Source organism: Panicum hallii, chromosome 9, assembly GCF_002211085.1.
Source record: "Panicum hallii strain FIL2 chromosome 9, PHallii_v3.1, whole genome shotgun sequence".
Classification (NCBI taxonomy): domain Eukaryota; kingdom Viridiplantae; phylum Streptophyta; class Magnoliopsida; order Poales; family Poaceae; genus Panicum; species Panicum hallii.
This window is the reverse complement of record NC_038050.1, coordinates 787,267-808,304: the sequence shown is the minus strand read 5'-3', so window position 1 is coordinate 808,304 and position 21,038 is coordinate 787,267. Positions and strand designations below refer to the sequence as shown.

Here is a 21,038-nt window from a genome sequence, read left to right as displayed (position 1 = left end):
TGGGGCCCGCTTTCTTCTTTGGATTTACACATTATAAATTCGTTTGAAAATACCTCACTTTCGATGCCTCTTTTTTCCGTTTGAAAATTAATATATATATATGATAACAATGACGACGGCGGCGGCGGTATCAAAAGGAGGCGCGTGAGATGGGACAGTAAGGGAGCAACGCACTGTTTGGAGTGCCGTCTAACCCGCCACGGCGTGTCTAACTTGTGGCGCTCAAAACGGCCGCTACAGCTGCGGCGGAAAAAGTGTGGCGCGCCATGACGGGTTAGGCGGCACTCCAAACAGCCCTTAAAAAATGCATCGCCACGACAACACCAAAGCAAAATCTGATTGTTACCAAGAAAAATATACATACATTGATACATACATACATACATACGGACCAGAGCACTCTCCGTTTCTGCAAGTCTTCAACCCTGTTAACATCTGCTACAAGTCTGTGATCGGGCGCTGGCTTCAACTGCGCGCACGACCGCCGGGAGGACACAACACGAGGAACGGCATCAGGAGTGACTGACTATGTGCAACAACGATAGTTAACTTACTGCTCATGGATCATGATCATGGTTTGGGAACTCCTCCGGAGGATGCTGGAGACTCGAGAGGAGAGACGGCGTTCTCCTCCTCCACCACCGACGGCAGGCTGGGCTCCCACGTCCTCCTCGGCGTCGCGAACGCCCTCAACCCCGCCGCCGCCGGCGGGCCCGCGGCTGGACGACGCTCTCTCCGCTTCTTACTCCCCTTCCGCTTCTTCTTCCCCTTCTTCCTTGCCTTGCTCTTCCTCGGATCCGGTTGATCTTGATCATCTGTGCTCGGCTCCACGGCGAGGCCCTGCTCCACCAGCCTCCTGAAGCGGCACGCCGACCACCGGTCCCGGGCCACGAAGTACTCCCTCGCGCTGCACGCCGGCATCAAGCTGCTACCGTCCCGCTCCTCCTCCTTCTCCGCCGCGCCGCCGCCGCTGCGGTCCTGGTCCTCCTCCTCCGTTTCCGTGGACGACGTGGCCTCCTCGCTCCCCGTGTCCTCCACATCCTCCTCGTCCTCGTCGGCGAAGGCGCCGATGGAGCTCTCCGGGATCTTCTGCTTGAGCTTGACGACGGTGGACCAGGGGATGAGCAGGAACTTCTGGCCGGGGAAGAGCGGCTCCAGCGGGCGGAGCACCGCGCCGTGCGGGTTGCGGAACACGTCCGGGTGCGCCAGGCAGAGCCCCGGCGGGTGCTTCCGGATCACGGTGCACGCCAGCACCACCCCCGGGTACACCTCCACCACCCCGCTCGACAGCACCACCCGCACCACCGACTCCTTCCTCGCCGCCCCCGCGGCCTCCTTGCAGAAGGAGCTGATCAGCTCCGTGGAGCTGCCGCTGCCCGCGGCCGCCGGGTCGCCCTTGGCGGGCTTCTTCTTCGGCTTCGGCTTGTCCTTGGGCTTCTTCTGCATGCCGATCGCCGCCCGGAGCGCGCGGCGCACCGACTTGCCCAGCGGCACCGTGGTGCAAGATGGCTGCTGATGGGATGCGCCGCCGCCGTCCGACATGGGAGCACCAGCGCTAGCTAGATAGCTTGGCTACAAACGAATCAATCTAACCACGACGCAAGCTAGCTGTAGGTGTCTTGAGCACAAGGAAAGAGAAGGTAGTAGAGTAGGTGGAGGCTAGATCGGAGCTGCGAGGAAGAAGAGAGGGAGGTGGCTCGATGGAGCGCGGCCGTGTAGATATAGCAGGCTCTCGTTTTGTCAGGTTCTAGCGTTAGTTTTTTCTCCTTGGCCGTGTCGTGGCGAGCGCGATCTGCCGGCGCCGGCGCCGCAGATTCGGCCGGGTGGCCGATGCTTTCTCGCGATCATCAACACTGTTCTTGTTTGGGCCTTCCTTGGAAGCGTCGATCGCTCGAGGAGACCACGCGATCAGGAAGGTGGCGACCCGAAATGCCCACGAACCCACGTGTCCGTCGACATCCAGGCATGGATGTGCCTCGCTACATCTAGCTCTCTAGGGGCGTCAAGCAAGATGCCTCCTTGGGATAGCATCGACCAGTTCGATTCGGCATTTCGGCTGTTCAAGTCAGCCAGGGGACAGCTTATTATGCACTTCTTTTACTGGATAATATCTACTAGCTCACACATCGTTCCTAACGAGGAAGAATTTACAAAGGAAGGAGGCTGTACTTATCGCCTCAGGTCACTCTCGGACCTCAGCTCTCAGCACCACTGCTGGATATATGCAGTCAACATTGGATGAGCATTTTGTTCAGAGTTCAGTGCACCGTTCCATAAACAAGGACCGATTTGGATAGGGGATCTGGTCCAAAACCACATGATCTAGTTAACTTCCTGGTAGAATCCTAAACGTTCCTGAGGTACTGAAACAAAACCGTACTGAATAAATCTGCATCTAGCATGCAGCAGCGATGCAAAGAAAGGAATGTCAAGATATAACTAGAATCAGGAGGTAGTGGTAAGGAACAAAAGTTGCTGAATAAGTTTGTACTGACATAAAACTTTGGTATACTCATATACACAAAAGCGGCCTCAAGAGTTCAGACAAGTACAAGCAGTGACATCAAAAGGCAGACCCCAGCAAATACATACAACCACCCCTTAACGACATGCTTGTGTAGAGGATGGCTAAACTACTCATTGTAGCGCTACAAATATTTACAGATTTTGGTTGGTGTAGTATCCAACAGAGACAATAAAAGTTTAACAGAGTATGGTGACGGTGACAATATTTCAGGCTGTTTGCTCGTGCAGTTGATTCGTTATAATGCTTTCTATAGTTAGAAATTCTTTTTTTTTTTTGGGGGGGGGGGGGGCGGGGGGCAGGCAACCACACCTCTGCTTCTACTTGCTGTGTGCCAGACTCAAGGAACACGCCCTAGTACTCTTTGCACAGCCTTCTTTATGCCCTCCTGGTCTAGGGAGGTTGTCAAATACACTTCCTGGACCTGCCAAGTAATACGAAGGAATCATAATTCTTGTACTTCTAGCTAGTTGGCACTGACCCAGCCAAGGCCAAATGAAACCCCTCAGAAAAGAAAAGAAATCAAGTGCAGTATCAGAAGAAATCTAACCTGCCTCCCAGCTCGCGCAAGTAGCGTGAACTTGTTATCCTTAGCTGGCACCTGTGTAATGAGATCCGACAGGTTATTCCAAGTTTTTAACATGATTCATTTGTAATATCCTGTGAGCTACAACTATGAAAAGGTTGGCGTTGACTGGAATCATACGTTGGAAAGCCAAAGCTCCAAATCTTGTGAAACAACACGTTTTTCCAACGCTTGCCGTCCAAACTGTACATCAGTTATACTGTAAAGATAATAGAATTAATTAGACTATGGATGATACTGTGAAAATATACAGCTAACTTGACTATAGATAGATGTTGCCGTAGCATTTGTGTGACCTGGTATATTTTTGCCAGTAAGGAACTTGCTATCGATGTATATACAACAATGTTAAAAGATTAGATATCAATCACAGAAACAAAAACATACCCATCCTCTTGCAGTAGTTCATTACATATACCATCAAGTCCTGGCAGAAGTTCAACTTCTGAAGGAGACATGATGCGGTCAGGAGATTGATCAGCTTCCTATAAGAAAAAAGGTTACTAAATGAGTCCACATTCATCCCTCCACAAAGTTAAATACACTAAGAGTCTTAGACATTGCGTTCAACAACTAACCAAAGGAATAACTTTGTCCAATGTCTCCAATAGAGGATCTTCCTCCAGTTGTCTGATTGATAAAGCTATCCTTGACTTCTCCCTGTTTTTTTTAATGCAAAGTATGTCCAATTATTTCATATGAACCTCATTCATGACAAAGCACAAAGAAAAATGATGCTTTGCTGAAACAGATAACTAACTCATATCAACATTCTATTAGGCTGCCCTCCTATGAATAGTATATCTTTCATAACTGAAAGAATGTTAATTTGAAAATGTGGACACTTGTCATGCATGCTCTCCATAGTTACCACACCCTTCAGTCCTAATGTATACCAAGTTACCGTACATCCATGCCAACTGACGCAACTAACAATTTCCATGTAGGGTGTTTCTATGATACGGTAACTGAAACATTTTACACCAAAGTTTCATATATTACATCTACTTCATCAAGACACAACAGTAGCAATTGTGCATGCAGCTAGCCCAGTAAGGTTTTAGAAAGTGCTTACATATCAATATTGACCACTAGGACCTTGACAGCATCCCCTTCATTTAGAAAATCCTGAACATCTTGGACAAGATCCCAAGACACCTCAGAGATATGTACAAGACCAGTAAGATGATATAATCCTGTAGAATGTAGCTGTTGTCAGATACTCTACATCGAATAATTAGCACAGTAAATGGCAAATATGTTGCCAATAAGTACCATCAGGAAATCGCAGGTGAACAAATGCACCATAGGGGAACACTGAGCCCACAATTCCATCATAGATGTCACCAATCTTGATTTGGGAAGAGTATTTTGACCAACTAGCATCTTTCTCGGAGAAGACAAGCTTCCTTTCCTCCTCATTTACTTCAGACACCTAGTGTAACATTCAGCTTCTAATAAAATTAGATCGACAAAACCTCAAAATCTTGAGCTCAGTTTATCCAATTTTCAGAGTATAAACTTATTAGGCAGAAACCATGTTTGTTTGTGATGCAAGCAGTAACAACAGGTTCAAGTTGCACACAGGCTGCATTATGAGTCAGGACATTATACATAATACATATAAATAAACTTTGGGTTAATCCTTCATTTTCTTCCCAATAGGTTACAACAATAATAGTCACAGCCAACTGCAAACAGATGGTGCAATGGAACAATCAAAGAAAACTCAATTACCTTGACAGAAATGGACGTTCCCACTAGGTCCTTCGTAGCATCTTGGATGGGCCTTTTGGGGTCTGCAAGCTTAACTAAAATCAACCACTACCTCATATTTCCTGGCAATCACTGGATGTTCACAAAATCTGCAGCGGATTGCACGAATTGGAGAAAATAAAACTAGTACCTTTACACCAGTGCGCGGGGCTGAGGAGAGGGTTGGGCACGAACCCCTGCAGGGAGTTGAACTTGACGATGAGCCCGCCGCTGTTTGCCCTGAGCACCGGCAGCGTGAGGATCTTCCCCTGCTCCTTGTCCGCGCGCGCAACTTCCCAGTCCGCAGCGAACTGCAGGCAGCACAATTCCCTTAATTGACCGGCATTTCATCGAGCAGCAGCCGTGTGCTCCAGCAGCAGACGAGAAGGGAATACCGAGAAATTAACACGGTACGGACCTGAGCGAGGCGCGCCTCATCGATCGGGGGAGCGGCGGCGGTGGAGGAGGAGGAGACTTCTCCCTGGCCTGCCGGGGCGCCGGTTCCCTCGGCGGTTGCGGCGGCCGAGAGGAGCGGACGCTGGTTGAGGCGGGCAGGGAAGGAGAAGGAGACTGATGGCGCGGGGCTCCTCCGGGCGGAAGGGGAGAAGGCCGCGAGGGAGGGCGCGGGCTTGAGGGACGCCGCCAGCATTGCGTGGGCGTGGGTGCCGGTGGCGGCCGCCGGCGGTGGTGGACCTGGTGGCGAGGGGGACAAGCGGAACGAGTGGAGTGGAGGTGGAGGGAGGGTCTGAAATGATTCCCTTCGCTGCGATGGATGGGCGGCAATCCTGTGGCGGCCACGAGCTGGCCACTATGCCACGTGGCTTGTTCTCTGTGCTGACACGTGTACGCGAAAATTCCGCCGTGTTGAAAAATTTTACTGGAAGGGGAAAAAATCCTTATCCGCAGACCACAAATCGGATGAACTCTCGAAGGTTCGAAACTTGGAGCACGGATGGTGATTTGACTTCGACTGTATCTTGATTATGATGCAGACAACAATTCAAATGAACGAATTAAATCCATTGAAAGAAATCAGGGTTTATCAAGACTATAAATTTGCCAACCTGCTTATTAGTTATTACAATCACCATACAAATAACAAAAACACATCCTTTCTACAATACAGTAAGGAGAAAAAATAATTATCAAGATCAGAGAGATTATCAGCTGATGGTCTACTCTGTCCCATCCAAGTTTCATGCGGAGGATGTCCACTGGCTGGCCCTCTCGAAGCCGTTCTTGCCGTAGTAGTAGTCCTCCATGGCCTGCTGGATCTCGGCGCGCGAGTTCATGACGAAGGGCCCGTGCTGCACCACCGGCTCGCCCAGCGGCTGCCCGCCCACCAGCGCGAACCGCAGCGGCGCGCCGGACCTGTTCCACACGCTCAGCCCGTCGCCGGGGCCCAGCACGAGGCAGTGGTGCGCGCCGACGGCGGCCGACTTCTCCCGCCCGAACACGCCCTCGCCGTCGATGATGTACACGAAGGCGTTCCAGCCCTCCGGGACGGGCTGATGGAGCTCCGACCCCGGCGGCATGGTGAAGTCCATGTACATGGTCGGGGTGCGCGTGTACACCGGGGAGCGCACGCCGAAGGCCTCGCCGGCGATGATCCGGACCTCCACGCCGTCCTTCTCGGCGCGGCTGATGTCCTTGCTCTGGAGCTCCTGGTACCGGGGCTCGATCCTGCAGGCAGGCAAAATCACCACCCATTCCCAACAACAATGAGCACTTGCAACCAAAATGTCAACAAGCTGCTAATGGCAATCGTAGTACGTACATCTTGTCCTTGGAGGAGAGGTTGATCCAGAGCTGCAGGCCCTTCTGCACCCCGTCTCCCGCCGGCATCTCCGAGTGCACGATGCCTCGCCCGGCAGTCATCCACTGGACATCCCCAGTCCTGATGGTGCCCTTGTGGCCTGCAAAGTCCTGGTGGGTGAAGGCGCCCTGCAACCCGACCAACAGCGCAGAAGCGGACATTTGAGCGAACAGCTCGCGGGGGCAGAACGCGGCAGGTAAGCAAAGGGTTGAGGAGTAGAGTGGACGCACCTCGAGCATGTAGGTGACGGTCTCGAATCCTCTGTGGGGATGGTCGGGGAACCCGGCGGGCTTGGAGACTGCAAGCAGAGATTCAGAGAACAGTTAGTTGCAGACAAGGTGAAAATCTGGACCATTTGCTTTGAGCATAAAAAAGAAAGATTGGAATTTTAGGCGGGTGAGCGGAAAGGAGCTAGTAATCCTCCTACCTGAGAACTCGTCGAGCATGAGGAAGGGGTCCAGGTTCCTGAGCTCATGCCTGCGCAAAGAGGCGAGGGAAAGTCAACGCCCGATCAGGATCAGCTAGCTGAACTGCAGAATTGCACAAGGAAAGGAAATCGGGATCCCCGGAACCGGGGGGATACCTGCCGATGCTCCTCCGGACGGTGGCGCCCTGTCCCTCGGGCTGCGACTCGGCGAGGAGCTTCTTGACCACGGCCCTGGGCTTCTCGAACGGCGCCGAAGCGGCGGCGGCGTCCGAGGCAGAGGAGGACGACGACGACATGGTCCGGGCTGGGGGCAACAAGACGGTCGGGATCAAGAAGAACAAGAAGCAGACTAGCAGGACAATCAGGAGGAGCAGGAGCTTGTTCTGGGTAGCAGTACTTGTTCGCAGCTTTTGCGGTGGCGCGATGGGGAGGCGGTGGTGGTGGGCTCTGTTGCCGATCCTGGCGATGGCGGAGGTATAAATAGGGGAGGCCAGGTGCTGCCTCAGCCTCATCATCGTCGTCGTCATCGTGAAACACTTGCGCGTGGGTTTGAGGGATGGGATCACGGGATGGGAGGGCACTAGAAATACCTTTGCCGGGTTTGACCACGATCACCATGGCTTCCGCTGCGGCGCGGATTATAAAAATTAAAAAAAGATCGAAGGAGAGTTCGGGGTTGACCGGCTCGGCTGCGGCAGCCACCCGTGGTTGCTGGTGCTTCTTTCCATTGCGGCTGCCGGCTGGGGTGGGCTGGCTGGGTTGGGGGGACGCGGCTGCGTCGTGCCAATGCACACGACGTGCTTGCGCACCCTCGGCGTCATGCCAACGCCGGCGTCACGCTCCCGTCAGCGCTATGCAATCCTGCACATCACCGTCACGTCACCGCATTCATTATCCTAATCAACTAGCGAACCTTTTCATAAAACTGCTAAGTCCAAATAAACATGCGACAGGATTAGATAATTCATTAAAGGGGCCCTCCACGTAATCCGACTTTCCCATTTACCTAATCCGACTTTCCCATGTGCCACCCTGTCGGAGGAAATCTCTAGCCGGGTGGCGGAATGCACCCGCCTAATCCTAGTTAAGGATGGGTTTGGAGGAGACTTAGGAGCGCTCGATCGACGTGCGGATGAACGCAGGAAAGGCACAAGGATTTAGAGTGGTTCGGGCCGCCGGAGCGTAATACCCTACGTCGACTTAGAAGTTGTATTGGTTGTAGAAGCCTGTCTGTGAGCCCTGTGAATCTTAGTCTGGATCTTGTCCTCTAACGAGTGCACTCTTCCTTTTATAGTCCAAGGGATGTGCTTACCCTGTGCGGGGCCCCGACAGGTGGACCCGGCCAACAGGAGTCTGTTCTATGAGAGATATGCAGATCTTCATCTCCAGCTCCTCTCCGTAGTCTTCTCTATCGAGAAGTTGATGTGCGTATCTATAGCCAGGATATGGCCGTGTGCAGCCTTGTCTTGCATCGTGACCGCCGTCAGTGTTACCCAACAGTGGAGCTGTGTTACCACCGTTGGGTGAGAACCTGTCAGGCGAAGGAGCAGCGCTGACCCGCTGCGTCGTTGCCTCCGCGTGCACTGTGGCAGCGCACGCCTCGGCTCTCCTGTTACGGGCCATCATCACGCCGTGTGCGGCGCTGTGACGGGGCTGTACGCCGCCTGCGCACAGTATACGGTGACACGACGCGCCGCCTCGGAAACAGGCGGGCTTACCGTGGTGTCAGCCTACCTGCCCCGTGTGTCAGTGGCAGGCCATACTTTTTGACTTAGGCGCACCCGGCCCAGCTACCGCATTAAAAGCCGGTAAGTGGACTGAAGACCCACGAAGGGCCCCCGGCAACGGGCACGTGGTAGGGCCAGCCCCGCTCCCACCGCGGGGGCGGCACGTGGTGGCACCGGACCCCTTTCCCGGGGGAAGGGGGTCCGGGCCCCCGGGGCCGGTTGGAGCGGCCAGGTCTGTGATGGTCCAGCCATCACACGTGGCGGGCCCGGACCTTCCTGGGGAGTCCGGGTCTGCGGGAGCTACCCGAGAGCTCTCCAGCCTCCCTGGGCACGCGGAGGCCCCGGACCTGGAAGAGCACGAGGAGGGTTCGGAGACCATGGTCCCAGCTGTCAGGCCCGGACCGTATGCCACGTCACCCAGAAGGCGAGGGGGAGATCACGGATTGTGAGACGCTAAAGGCCTGAACACCCTAGCAGGAGGTACCCCTGTTCGTATGTACCGACAGAGGCCCCCGGGCCCACCTCGGGTGAGGGATGAACCCGCAGGTGGGGCCAGATCCCAGCATTGCGCCGGGTGGACAGCTTGTTCCCGCCGGGGAAGGGCATGGATGTCCTTTCCCTCAAAGCGGGATCCCCGAGGGGCCCGTCCCCCGCCCGCGCCATGCGCGTTAGGCGGTTCAGATTCTTGTCTTATTCGAGCCCGCCCCGCGGCTCGGGCGGTTCGGATTCCACCCTTCTCCCATTCCTCCAGCGGTCACGCCTTTGACTGGCGGGCCCGGGCCCACCGGTCATTGGGTGTGAGAGGAGGGGGCCTGGTGCAAGCAACTGTTCGACTTCTCCTTGGTCGTCGCGGAGCGCAAGAGGGCAACAACCTTTTGCATAAAAGGTAGGCGCCGAATGGAACGGCTACCTTTTTGCTCTTACCATCAACAGACGCTGTAGCGCCCCTTCGTCTTCACAACCTTCCTTGCGATCAGCTTCCTTGCGCTCGGCTTCCTTCTCTTCCCTGCTCCTTTGCGATCCATCCTTAGCGATTTCACCGCCATCGCCATGTCTTCACTTCCTTTCCCGCGTCGCTTCTAGACCCAGGCCCAACTGGACCTGGTGCGCCGCCTGGTGGGATGGACCTCGCCGGCAAACGCCAAGAAGATCAGGGCCGGCAAGATCCCCCTCCGCGACCTTGCCGCGGGGGAGTTCATTCTCTTCAACTCGTACGCCATGTGCGGGTTGGTCCCTCCGTTCTCCTCCTTCTTCCTTCTGCTCCTGGAGGAGTTCGGCCTCCAACTTCACCATCTCACCCCCACTCCATCCTTCTCGTGGCGGTCTTCGCCCATTTCATGGAGATGTTCGTGGGGGTGCGCCCCTGCACCACCATCTTCAGGCATATCTATGCCTTGGTCGGGATCGGGAGGAGCAGGCGCGAGGTCGGCGCGTACTACTTCCAGCTTCGGCACGGGATGGCGAGCTCCTACATTCCCGCCTTCTCCAGCTCAAAGTGGGAGGACTGGCGTGAAGGCTGGGTCATTGCGGAGGCCGACCCCCACGACCGCCTGGAGCTGCCAACCGACGGACCCCAGAGCGACCGGAGCACTTGGAAGGCCAAGCCGACGATACCGAAGGAGCTCGGCCCGGTCCTTGATCGGGTAAAGAATCTCCAACGGAGCGGCCTGACATCCATGATAGTGCTGGGCGACTTCTTGAAGCGGCGGATCGCCCCCCTGTAGTAGCGGACCCGGATGGCCTACATGTACACATGGCTAAATGATTGCTGCAGGATCGCGCGCGGACCCGGGGCCGACTTCACCAGAGCGGAGCTGGAGGTCGCGATCAGGGGGATGACCGGTGACGCATTCAGCCCGGAGTCTCTGGTCCTCCCGAGCGGGGTGAAGGCCCTGTGCGAGGACCAGGCGCTGCGGGCGTCAGTCCTGGCGTCGATGCCGACCCTGGACGAGGGTGGCCTGGCGGTCCGGCAACTGGGAGGCGACCCCAACCGCGGGCTCCAGATCCCTGGCGCCACACCGGACCGCCAGCAACGTACCAGCGAAGGTCCCGGGGAGCCAAGACCCGGAGGTCCGGCCCCCGGCGGGAAAGGGAAAGAGAAGGTGCCGGTGCCGGAGCACCGGCACAAGGACAATGCGGGTGCTGCCCCGGCCCAAAGGAGCGACGAGGCTCAGGGAGCGGCACCCGCGCAGAGCAGCCAAGCCGAAGGGAGCAAGTCCCGGAGGCTCCAGCGTGGCGATGGCTCCTTGGTCGGGGAGCCGGCGCCCAAGCGCCAGAAGACGGCGGGGGCGGAAGAGCAGAGCGGAGCTCCACCACCTCCGCCGCAACACCAGTAGCCGGAGAGGAGATCGGAGGAGGCGCGATGGCCTCCTCCGAGGCAGCAGACTCCTCCACCACCACCGCCGACACGACGACCGGCGACGCCACCACCACCGCCCGAGCCCAGGCCACAGACCCCATTGCCGCCGCCAGAAGCACCGGTGGCCGGGGACACCCGCCTAAGGTCCGGGGGGTCCTCGGCGGGGAAGAAAGTCCCCCCAGCCGCCCGGGGCAGATGGGAGTGGTATGACTTCGCGTAAGTAGCCTTCTCAGAGTTTTTTCATTATCCCTCTTAACTTCTAGGCCTTAACCATATCGGTGATACGGCAGGCCCCAATCTTCAGAGGCACCAATCGGGGGATCCGGCCCCCAGCCAGCGCCGGAATCTTCGGCGTCGACTCCAGCAGGACCCCCGCCTGGGACAGCTCCAGAAGCCTCCGGACCTAGGGGTCCGGAGCCGGAGGCCACCACACCGCCATGACCCGAAGCCGCCCCCAGGAGGAGGCCGCCAGACCCGCTGCAGCGACCGAGGCACCGGCAGCAGCACCGAGCGTCGAGGCCGGGCCCCCTACAGCTGAGCCAGCACCAGAGGGGGCCGCTGCTATGGCGGAGGCTGCAGCGCTGGAGGCAGCGGAGGCGGCGGAGACAGCGGCACCGGAGGTCACTGAGGTCGCCAGCACCGCCGCCCCACCAGCGGAGGAGGAGGAACCGGAGGTGGTGCTGGGAAGGCGCCTCCTCCCGAGCACAGCGGAGATCCCTCTCCCCCGGCTCTTTGCCAAATGCCAGCAGGCTCAGAAGGAGTTGGAGGCTGGCATTCGCCGGGAATGGGAGAAGCTGGAGGCGGAGCATCTCCGGCTCTCCGACTGGGAGCACCGCCTAGGGGACCGCATCAAGTCCGTCTCCGCCCGCTACGCCGATGAGCGCGCCAAGCTCGTGCTAGAGCGCGAGCTCCTGCAGGAGCAGCTGCAGCAGGCTCGCAACCGGGAGGCGGCAGCATTCCAACGGGAGAGAGCGGCCACGCGGCGGGAAGCGCAAGCCCTCGAGCGGGAGATCGCGGCGGAGGAGAAGGTGCTGGCGGCAGCAGACAGGGAGCAGACCGCCCTGGAGCTGGCCGACCAGGCCAAGAGGGCGGCGGCAGCGGTCAAGGCGCAAGAGACCGTCCTTGCAGAACTGGCGGCAGCCGCAGCGAAGAAAGAAGAATGGCTGGCCGCCCGCGAAGCAGAGGAGGTGGCCCGGCTCCAGGAGCTCCAGAAGCGGGAAGAGGCCGTGGAGGAGGAGTTGGCAGCCGGGTCCCGGAGGCTCCAGGAGCGTGAGGCGGCCCTCCAGGAGAGGGAAACCAAGGTGGAGGAGCTCCTGGAGGAGCGGAGCGCCAGCATCGACCATATCACAAGATGGGTCGGTGCGGTGAACCCTCTGCAGGATGCACTCGGAGCTAACCCCATCTGGGTGACGGAGGCTCCATCTCCACTTGGCGCCGCCCTCCAGGTGCTGAACTCCACCGCCGAGCGGCTGCGGGACGTGGAGGCCAGCATACAGGACCTCCTGGAGACGGAAGGGCGTGCAGTTGCTCAGGGGATGGCGGAATACATCCTCACCAGCTTTCGTAGCCACGACCCCGCCATCCAACTGACCCCTGTGCTGGTCGGACCTCTCCGGGCAACGGCAGCCGCCGCGCAAGAAGGAGTCCAGGAGGCGGCCGACATGGTCATGGCACGCATTCGACGCCGCCCCGAACCTGTAGAGAGTGGGGGTGCCGCCGGACAGTAGTTCTAGTATCTTTTTGTTGTTTCTTTTGTAATATAACTTTTGTTATGTAAGATAACTTTGTGATGTTGTGCACATTATCAGTAATGCATTTAAGTATTTCGTGCATCTAATTTTTTGCGAAAAACTTAGCTGTTTTCCTGGTTATCAATCTGTAAAGTGTTCTCAAGCACACTGAGGTCCCGTGGGCCCCTGGGAGGTAGTCGCGATAGATCGGGACTAGCTGCCATAGAACTGAGGTCCTGCACATGACTTAGGATCAACGTTTAGTAGACGTCCCCACGAGGTCTTGGACTAGCGAGCGAAGGACTCCTAAGTTGCGTAGCGAGTCAGAGCACCAGGGCCTAGGTTCGGGGATTAAAGGGGTCCCGGCCCCTGGGTCCATGGTTGGAGGTACGATGATACTCGCTCTAGGGGGGCAGGGCATGCAGGCTTAGGGTACGGAACCAGGCTAAACGGCTACACGACCCTGGACCCCAGCAAAGAACGAGCACGTCTCCCTGAAATCGATTCCCGGGTGTCCGGTTCCTTTTCTCCTGCGAGACGGAGGTCCCGGTGCAGAGACGTAGCGCAGCAACTTAAGAAAGGCCTTGGGCACGAGAAAGACGCGAGAGGCCACGTGGGGGGTTAGCGTAGCAAGAAACAAAGAAAAATAGAATCGTATAAACTTCAAGGACACACTGAGAAACAAATTTTTCCTTAATGAATTGGTACAGAAGAGTTGTGCGATGTACGCCAGGGGCCGGGTTTACGAGGGCGGACCTCCACCGCCCTGGTCCGCACGTTGATGCTACCAATTACAAAGGAAAATTTTCCTCTCAACTAGGTCCTAGGGATAGAACTTACGGAGGTGCTCAATGTTCCATGGATTGGGTAGTTGCATGCCTTCCTCCGTAGCCAGGCGAACAGATCCGGGTCGGCATACCTTTGTCACCCTGAAGGGCCCCTCCCAGCTAGGGGAGAGCTTGTGGAGGCCCTCTCGGTTCAGGATCTGCCTCAAGACTAGGTCCCCGACCCGGAGCTCCCTACTACACACGAACCGTTGGTGATAGCGTCGGAGCGCTTGGTTGTACCGTGCGTTTCGAACTGCTGCTCGCCATCTGCGCTTGTCGACGAGGTCCACGTCTTGGCGACGCTGCTGTTCCTGCAAGTCCTCATCAAAAGCTTGGACTCATAGAGAGCCCATGGTGATCTCCGGAGGAAGGCACGCTTCGGCCCCGTAGACCAAGAAGAAAGGGGTTTCCCCTGTTGCCCGGCAGGGTGTGGTCCGGTTTCCCCACAGCACACTCGGAAGCTCATCAATCCACCTTGCGCCATGTTTCTCAAGATCACAGTAGGTCCGGATCTTGAGTCCTCTGAGGATCTCAACATTAGCCCACTTGACTTGGCCATTGCTCCTGGGATGCGTCACTGAGGCAAAACAGAGCTGGATGCCAATATCCTCACAGTACTCTTGAAAGTACTGGCTTGTGAACTGAGTTCCATTGTCAGTGATGACCCGGTTCGGAACCCCGAACCGGCACACGATCGACTTGAGGAAAGCGGTTGCTGACGCCTTGGTGATGTTGACCACTGGAGTTGCTTCCGGCCACTTGGTGAATTTGTCAATGGCGACATAGAGGTACCGGTACCCGCCGACGGCCCTAGGAAAAGGTCCCAAGTTATCCAACCCCCACACGGCAAAGGGCCAAGAGGGAGGAATCATCTGCAGCGCCTGAGCTGGAGTGTGTATCTGCTTTGCATGGAACTGACACGCTTTGCAGGACCTTACCAACTCAGCTGCATCCTGGAGCGCTGTCGGCCAATAAAGCCATGCCGGAAGGCTTTACCGACCAGCGTGCGGGATGAAAAATGGCTTCCGCACTCGTCTCCATGGATCTCCGCGAGCAAGTCGCGGCCCTCATCCTGGGTAATGCACCGCATGAGGATGCCGCTGGCACCACGGCGGTAGAGATCCCCTTCTACCACTGTGTATCGCTTAGCCATCCGGACTATGCGCTCAGCAGATGTTTGGTCTTCAGGAAAGAAATTATTTTTCAGGTAGTCCCGGACCTTACAGATCCATGCATCGGGACCTTCCTGAGAATTTGGGCATGGCTCCCTGAGGTCTTCGGAACCCTCGAGGGAGCACACAACCCTTGGCGGGCTCCACGGATGGAGCGCCGCCGGGACCACTAGCTTCGAGGTGCTAGTCCGACCCCCTTCGCGCAGGTCGGCAGGCTGGGCGGAGGGCTTCAGCAGACATCTCTGGAAGACGCCCTCGGGCACGGGTGCCTGAGTCGATGAGCTCGCGGAGAGTGCATCAGCTGCTAAGTTGCCCTCGCGTGGAACATGTTGCAGTTCCAGCACATCGAACTCCTTCTCCAGCCTCTTCACGTGAATGAGGTAGGCTGCAAGCTGGGGATTGTTACAACAACATTCCCTCCGGACTTGCCTGATGACGAGTTGGGAGTCCCCTTTGACCAGGAGCTCCTGGACCCCCAGGGACAGAGCCGCCGTGAGTCTAAAGATCAAGGCCTCATACTCCGCTATGTTGTTGGTGGCCTCAAAGTCGAGGTGCACCATGTACTTCAACTGCTCGCCACATGGGTTGATGAGGACCACGCCAGCCCCCGCTCTCCTGCTGCGGGCAGACCCATCGAAGAAGAGTGTCCAGTGAGGTCCGGTGAACACCGGAGCCCTGACCTCCTGACGTGGGGGGTCCGAACCATCTCCCGGACCCCCAGGGACGCTTGGCGCTGGTGTCCACTCCGCGACGAAGTCAGCAAGGACCTGACTCTTAACAGCATGGCGTGGCTGGAAGTCGAGCTGGAATCCAGCGAGCTCAGCTGCCCATTTGGCGATGTTGCCTGTGGTGTTGGAATTGTGGAGGATTGCCCTCAATGGGTAGGAGGTGACCACCACAATCTTATGGGCCTGAAAGTAGTGGCGGAGTTTTCTGGACGCAACGAGTATAGCATAAAGGAGCTTATGCGTCTCAAGATACCTGGCTTTTGCCTCGTGAAGGACCTCATTCACGTAGTAGACCGGCTTCTGAACGGTCCTGACTCTGCCAGCCGGACTGGATCCTTCTGCTTGAACTGGGGTCCCGTCGGACCCCAGGTTGCTTGGTGCCTGTCCGGGTCGGGACCCGGCCGGACCCTCCGAAGTAGGGCCGGTTGCTGGAGTGGTGGAGGCCGGACCTCCGCCTCCTGCAGGAGGGTCCGCGGGGGGCCCCTACGGGAGATGCACGGACCTCTCAGTGACCAGCACCATGCTGATCACTTCAGCCGTCGCTGCAAGATAAAGAAACAATGTCTCACCTGGGTCCGGAGCGACCAGGACCGGCAAAGAGATGAGGTACTGCTTCATCTCTTGGAAGGCACGTTCTGCTTCTTCAGTCCATGTGAATGGACCGGACCCCCTCATCAGTTTGAAGAAGGGTAGTGCCCTTTCCGCCAGCTTCGAGATGAAGCGGCTGAGAGCTGCAAGAGACCCCGTCAACCTCTGGACATCCTTGAGGCGCGCGGGGGGTCTCATTGCCTCGATCGCCCGGACCTTATCCGGGTTGGCCTCGATCCCCCGGTGGGAGACCAGAAAGCCAAGGAGCTTTCCCGCCGACACGCCGAAGACGCATTTCTCGGGATTAAGCTTGGTGGGGATCGCTCGTAACTTGTCGAAAACTTGAGCTAAGTTTTCTAGGAGGGAATTTGATTCTCTAGTCTTGACAACGACGTCATCAACATACACCTCAACTATTTCTCTAACCAAATCACCTAAAGTGATGTTCATTGCACGAGCAAAGGTGGGTAGAGCATTAAGCAATCCATAAGGCATTACTATATAACAATAAAAACCATCCACTGTTATAAAAACTGTATGCTTCCTATCATTCTCAGCCATTTTGATTTGGTGAAAACCAGAATAGGCATCTATGAAAGACAGCAAATCACACCCGAAGGTGGAGTCTACAATCTGGTCTATACGTGGAAGTGGATATGGGTCTTTTGGACATGCCTTATTAAGCTTCCCATTAGCCTTCGGGACCACGACTGGGTTGGCCAACCACACTGGGTGGTAGACCTCCTCAACGAAGCCAGCCTGTAGCAGCTTGCGGACCTCTTCACGGATGAAGTTTTGCCGCTCGATGGACTGCTTGCGTGGCTTCTGCCGGACCGGCCTGGCGTCGGGGTGGATCTTCAGATGATGCTCAATCACCTCCCTAAGGATCCCGGGCATCTATGATGGTTCCCAGGCGAACACGTCGACATTTGCCCAGAGGAAGGCGATGAGCGCGCTTTCCTATTTCTCTCCCAGATTCCCCTCGATGCGGGTGGTCTGGGAGGTCTCCGCTCTGACCTGGACGGTCTTCACGGGTACATCGTCCGTGTCGGACGGACGGACCTTGGGCACCCTGGCCAGAGCCTTGGCACGCAAGGTGGAGGGGTCGGACCCCTGGGCGCCAGCTGCAGGGGCAAGCCCTGTTGCCAGCGCATGGAGCTTCTCGACCGCCACGACGGCGGCGGTCCGGTCGCTCTGGACGCTAAGGACGCCTGCCGGAGAAGGCATCTTCAGGACCAAGTACCCGTAATGGGCAATGGCCATGAACCGGTACAGGGCCGGTCTGCCAATGATGGCGTTGAAGGGGAGGTTAACCTCCGCCACCTCGAACTGCACGTTCTCGGTATGGAAGTTGTCCTCCGTCCTAAATGTAACCGGTAGGGTGATGGTCCCTACCGGGTACACCGGGTTCGGGCCCATTCCGGAGAATGGGCGCGAAGGAGTCAGCTTGGACTCCGGGATCTGCAGGTGTTTGAACGCCGCATAGCTAATGACGCTGAGGCCTCCACCTCCGTCGATCAGCATGTGGTGGAGGTGGACGTTGGAGATGGTGGGTGCCGTGACAAGCAGCAGCACACCTGCGCGCGCTATGTTCTCTGGGCAATCCGACGGCCCGAAGGAGATGGTGGTGTTCTTCCACTGCTGGTGTGGCGCCGCCTTTAGCGTCGCCGGCTTCACCGAGAGGACTTCTCGGCGAAGGGTCTTGACGTCCCGCCGGGAGACGAGCTCCGAACTGCCGCCGTACATGACGTACAGCTTCTTGCGGCGCTCGTCACCACCGGACTCGGAGTCGGACTGGTGGAAGAGACCCTTGAGGTCTTGTTGGGGGTTTGATACCCCAACTCCCTCTCCGCCGCAGTCGCATCGGCGTCGGAGACCTTCTCTTTGCCGAACCACCGCAGAGGGGAGGAGCCTTCCCTTGAGGCTTGGTCGTGCCTCTTGCTGAGGCGCTCCGCGAGCTTCTGGATCTCGCAGCATTCGGTGGTGCTGTGGCGAGCCCCAGGGTGAACAGGGCACGACCCGGGGTCGGTGCGCTGTTGCCGTGGGCGCTTGCCGCGGGGGTTCTGGCCCCCGGTAGTTGCTGCAGCAACGGCCGGACCCCCGACCCGTGACTTATTGAAGCCACGGCTCTTCTTGTTCTTCTTCTTGCCGCTGTCAGGGGCAGCGACACTGGGCCCACTCGTCTGAGCGGGACCTGTCTGGGTTGCAGAGTGCCATGCACGGCCTTCTGCTGCCCTGGCGCATTTGTCCGCCAAAGCGAACAAGGTGGTGGCGGTTTCCACCTGGTGGGTCGTCAACTTCTCCAGCATCTTCTCATCACCGGACCCCTTGTTGGAAAGCCGTGATAATAGACGCGTTGGAGATACGCGGAATCGTTCCACGTACCTTGGTGAAGCGGGAGATGAAGGCCCGGAGGGTTTCTCCGGGTTGCTGCCTCACGGGCCTCCACACCGTGGTGCTGATACGCACTGGCAAAGTTTGCCGTGAACTGTACGCACAGCTCCCCCCAGGATCGGATGGATCCCGGAGTAAGGTTCATGAGCCAGGTCCGGGCTGGCCCGGTCAAGGCTACATGAAAGTAATTTGCCATGATGGCGTCGTTACCTCCAGCCGCCGTGATGGCGGTGATGTAGACCTGCAGGAATTCTGACGGGTTAGAGGATCCATCATACTTTTCCGGCAGGTGTGGCCGAAACTTGGACGGCCAGGCGACGGCGCGAAGGTGATCTGCGAGCGCGGCGCAGCCCACCCCGGACACCGGCGCCTGGACAGGTCCCTGCGGGGCCGGAACCACCGCAGCGAATTCGGCATCGAGGTCGCGACCCTCAATACTGAGCCGGCGACCACGCGCCCGCTCGATGGAGACACGGGCGTCCTCTCCCGCACGTCTGCGGTTGAGCTCCGCCCGGAGGTCCTCGGTTCGTGCACTCCTCATTGATGGTGAGTGCACAAAACCGGATGCGCCGCCCTGACGACGGCGTTGTCTGGAGGCAGACCCCCCCCCCGCTGAACATGGGGAAGTCTGTGCCAGGTTGAGGAGGTGGTCGACGTCGTCACGCCATTGCCTCTGGGCGTCGGGCGAGGCCGCTTCACCAGGGGGGTTGCAAAGCAACTCCCTGGCTGCCATGAGCGGCCCATTTGGTGCGGGCACCGATTGGGCCACGGAAGCCCGCGCCGCAACACGCTGCGGTGCTACCCGCGCCACTCTAGACGTTGGACGACGGGAAACGTGTGGCGTCGTGGACGCCACTTCCTCGCCCAACTAGAGGTCGTGGTGACCATCTTCCTGCGCCATTGCGGTCTTGAGGGTCGACCGAGCGCAAACCAAACCTAAACCCCCTACCTGGCGCGCCAAATGTCGGAGGAAATCTCCAGCCGGGTGGCGGAATGCACCCGCCTAATCCTAGTTAAGGATGGGTTTGGAGGAGACTTAGGAGCGCTCGATCGACGTGCGGATGAACGCAGGAAAGGCACAAGGATTTAGAGTGGTTCGGGCCGCCGGAGCGTAATACCCTACGTCGACTTAGAAGTTGTATTGGTTGTAGAAGCCTGTCTGTGAGCCCTGTGAACCTTAGTCTGGATCTTGTCCTCTAACGAGTGCACTCTCCCTTTTATAGTCCAAGGGATGTGCTTACCCTGTGCGGGGCCCCGACAGGTGGACCCGGCCAACAGGAGCCTGTTCTATGAGAGATATGGAGATCTTCATCTCCAACTCCTCTCCGTAGTCTTCTCTATCGAGAAGTTGATGTGCGTATCTACAGCCAGGATATGGCCGTGTGCAGCCTTGTCTTGCATAGTGACATAGTGATCGCTGTCAGTGTTACCCAACAGTGGAGCTGTGTTACCACTGTTGGGTGGGAACCTGTCAGGCGAAGGAGCAGCGCTGACCCGCTGCGCCGTTGCCTTCGCGTGTACTGTGGCAGCTTACGCCTCGGCTCTCCTGTTAGGCTGATATCAGCAGGCTTGCTTTCGGATCTTGCATTTTGAAAATAGCAGACCGGCCCACTCCTCAGTAGCGTTTGCATTTTGAAAATAGCAGACCGGCTCACTCCACGAGGGAACAGCTGGGATTTTACACGGGCTGATAACAAGACTACTGATATCAGCCTTACGGGCCATCATCACGCCGTGCGCGGCGCTGTGACGGGGCTGTACGCCGCCTGCGCACAGTATACGGTGACACGACGCGCCGCCTCGGAAACAGGTGGGCTTACCGTGGTGTTAGCCTACCTGCCCTGTGTGTCAGTGGCACGCCATGCTTTTTGACTTGGGCGCACCCGGCCCAGCTACCGCAATAAAAGCCGGTAGGTGGACTGAAGACCCACGAAGGGCCCTCGGCAACGGGCGCGTGGCAGGCCAGCCCCGCTCCCACCGCGGGGGCGGCACGTGGTGGCACCGGACCCCTTTCCCGGGGGAAGGGGGTCCGGGCCCCCCGGGCCGGTTGGAGCGGCCAGGTCTGTGATGGTCCGGCCATCACACGTGGCGGTCCCGGACCTCCCTGGGGAGTCCGGGTCCGCGGGAGCTACCCGAGAGCTCGCCAGCCTCCCTAGGCACGCGGAGGCCCCGGACCTGGAAGAGCACGGGGAGGGTTCGGAGACCATGGTCCCAGCTGTCAGGCCCGGGCCGTATGCCACGTCACCCAGAAGGCGAGGGGGATATCACGGATTGCGAGACGTTAAAGGCCTGGACACCCTAGCAGAAGGTATCCCTGTTCGTATGTACCGACATATCCCATATTGCTGCTTCCGAGAGAGATCAAATCGCTCGAATCAAATCACAAAAACGAAAGCTGCTGAAAC

The 21,038-nt window shown here is 57.5% G+C and overlaps 2 protein-coding genes across 5 annotated transcripts; both read right to left on the bottom strand.

The window, feature by feature from the left end:
- Positions 1 to 425: 425 nt before the first annotated feature.
- LOC112875063 (rRNA biogenesis protein RRP5) lies at positions 426 to 5,626 on the bottom strand. Its single transcript, XM_025938752.1, has 11 exons — positions 5,284 to 5,626; positions 5,017 to 5,176; positions 4,848 to 4,909; positions 4,386 to 4,545; positions 4,186 to 4,306; positions 3,689 to 3,770; positions 3,498 to 3,595; positions 3,231 to 3,309; positions 3,075 to 3,125; positions 2,895 to 2,948; positions 426 to 1,092 (listed from the first exon to the last, which is right to left on the bottom strand). The coding sequence occupies exons 1-11, from the start codon at positions 5,512 to 5,514 to the stop codon at positions 571 to 573; spliced, it is 1,620 nt and encodes a 539-aa protein (XP_025794537.1). The 5' UTR covers positions 5,515 to 5,626; the 3' UTR covers positions 426 to 570.
- Positions 5,627 to 5,864: 238 nt separating this feature from the next.
- Positions 5,865 to 7,825, bottom strand: LOC112875062 (pirin-like protein). Of its 4 annotated transcripts, XM_025938751.1 has the most exons (6): positions 7,506 to 7,635; positions 7,265 to 7,412; positions 7,109 to 7,158; positions 6,912 to 6,979; positions 6,643 to 6,809; positions 6,062 to 6,548 (listed from the first exon to the last, which is right to left on the bottom strand). In XM_025938751.1, the coding sequence occupies exons 1-6, from the start codon at positions 7,633 to 7,635 to the stop codon at positions 6,062 to 6,064; spliced, it is 1,050 nt and encodes a 349-aa protein (XP_025794536.1). The 4 variants fall into 4 exon arrangements, with proteins under 4 accessions (XP_025794533.1, XP_025794536.1, XP_025794534.1 ...); XM_025938749.1 differs by having other exon boundaries at positions 6,643 to 6,979; positions 7,506 to 7,825; XM_025938750.1 differs by having other exon boundaries at positions 7,265 to 7,815.
- Positions 7,826 to 21,038: the final 13,213 nt, after the last annotated feature.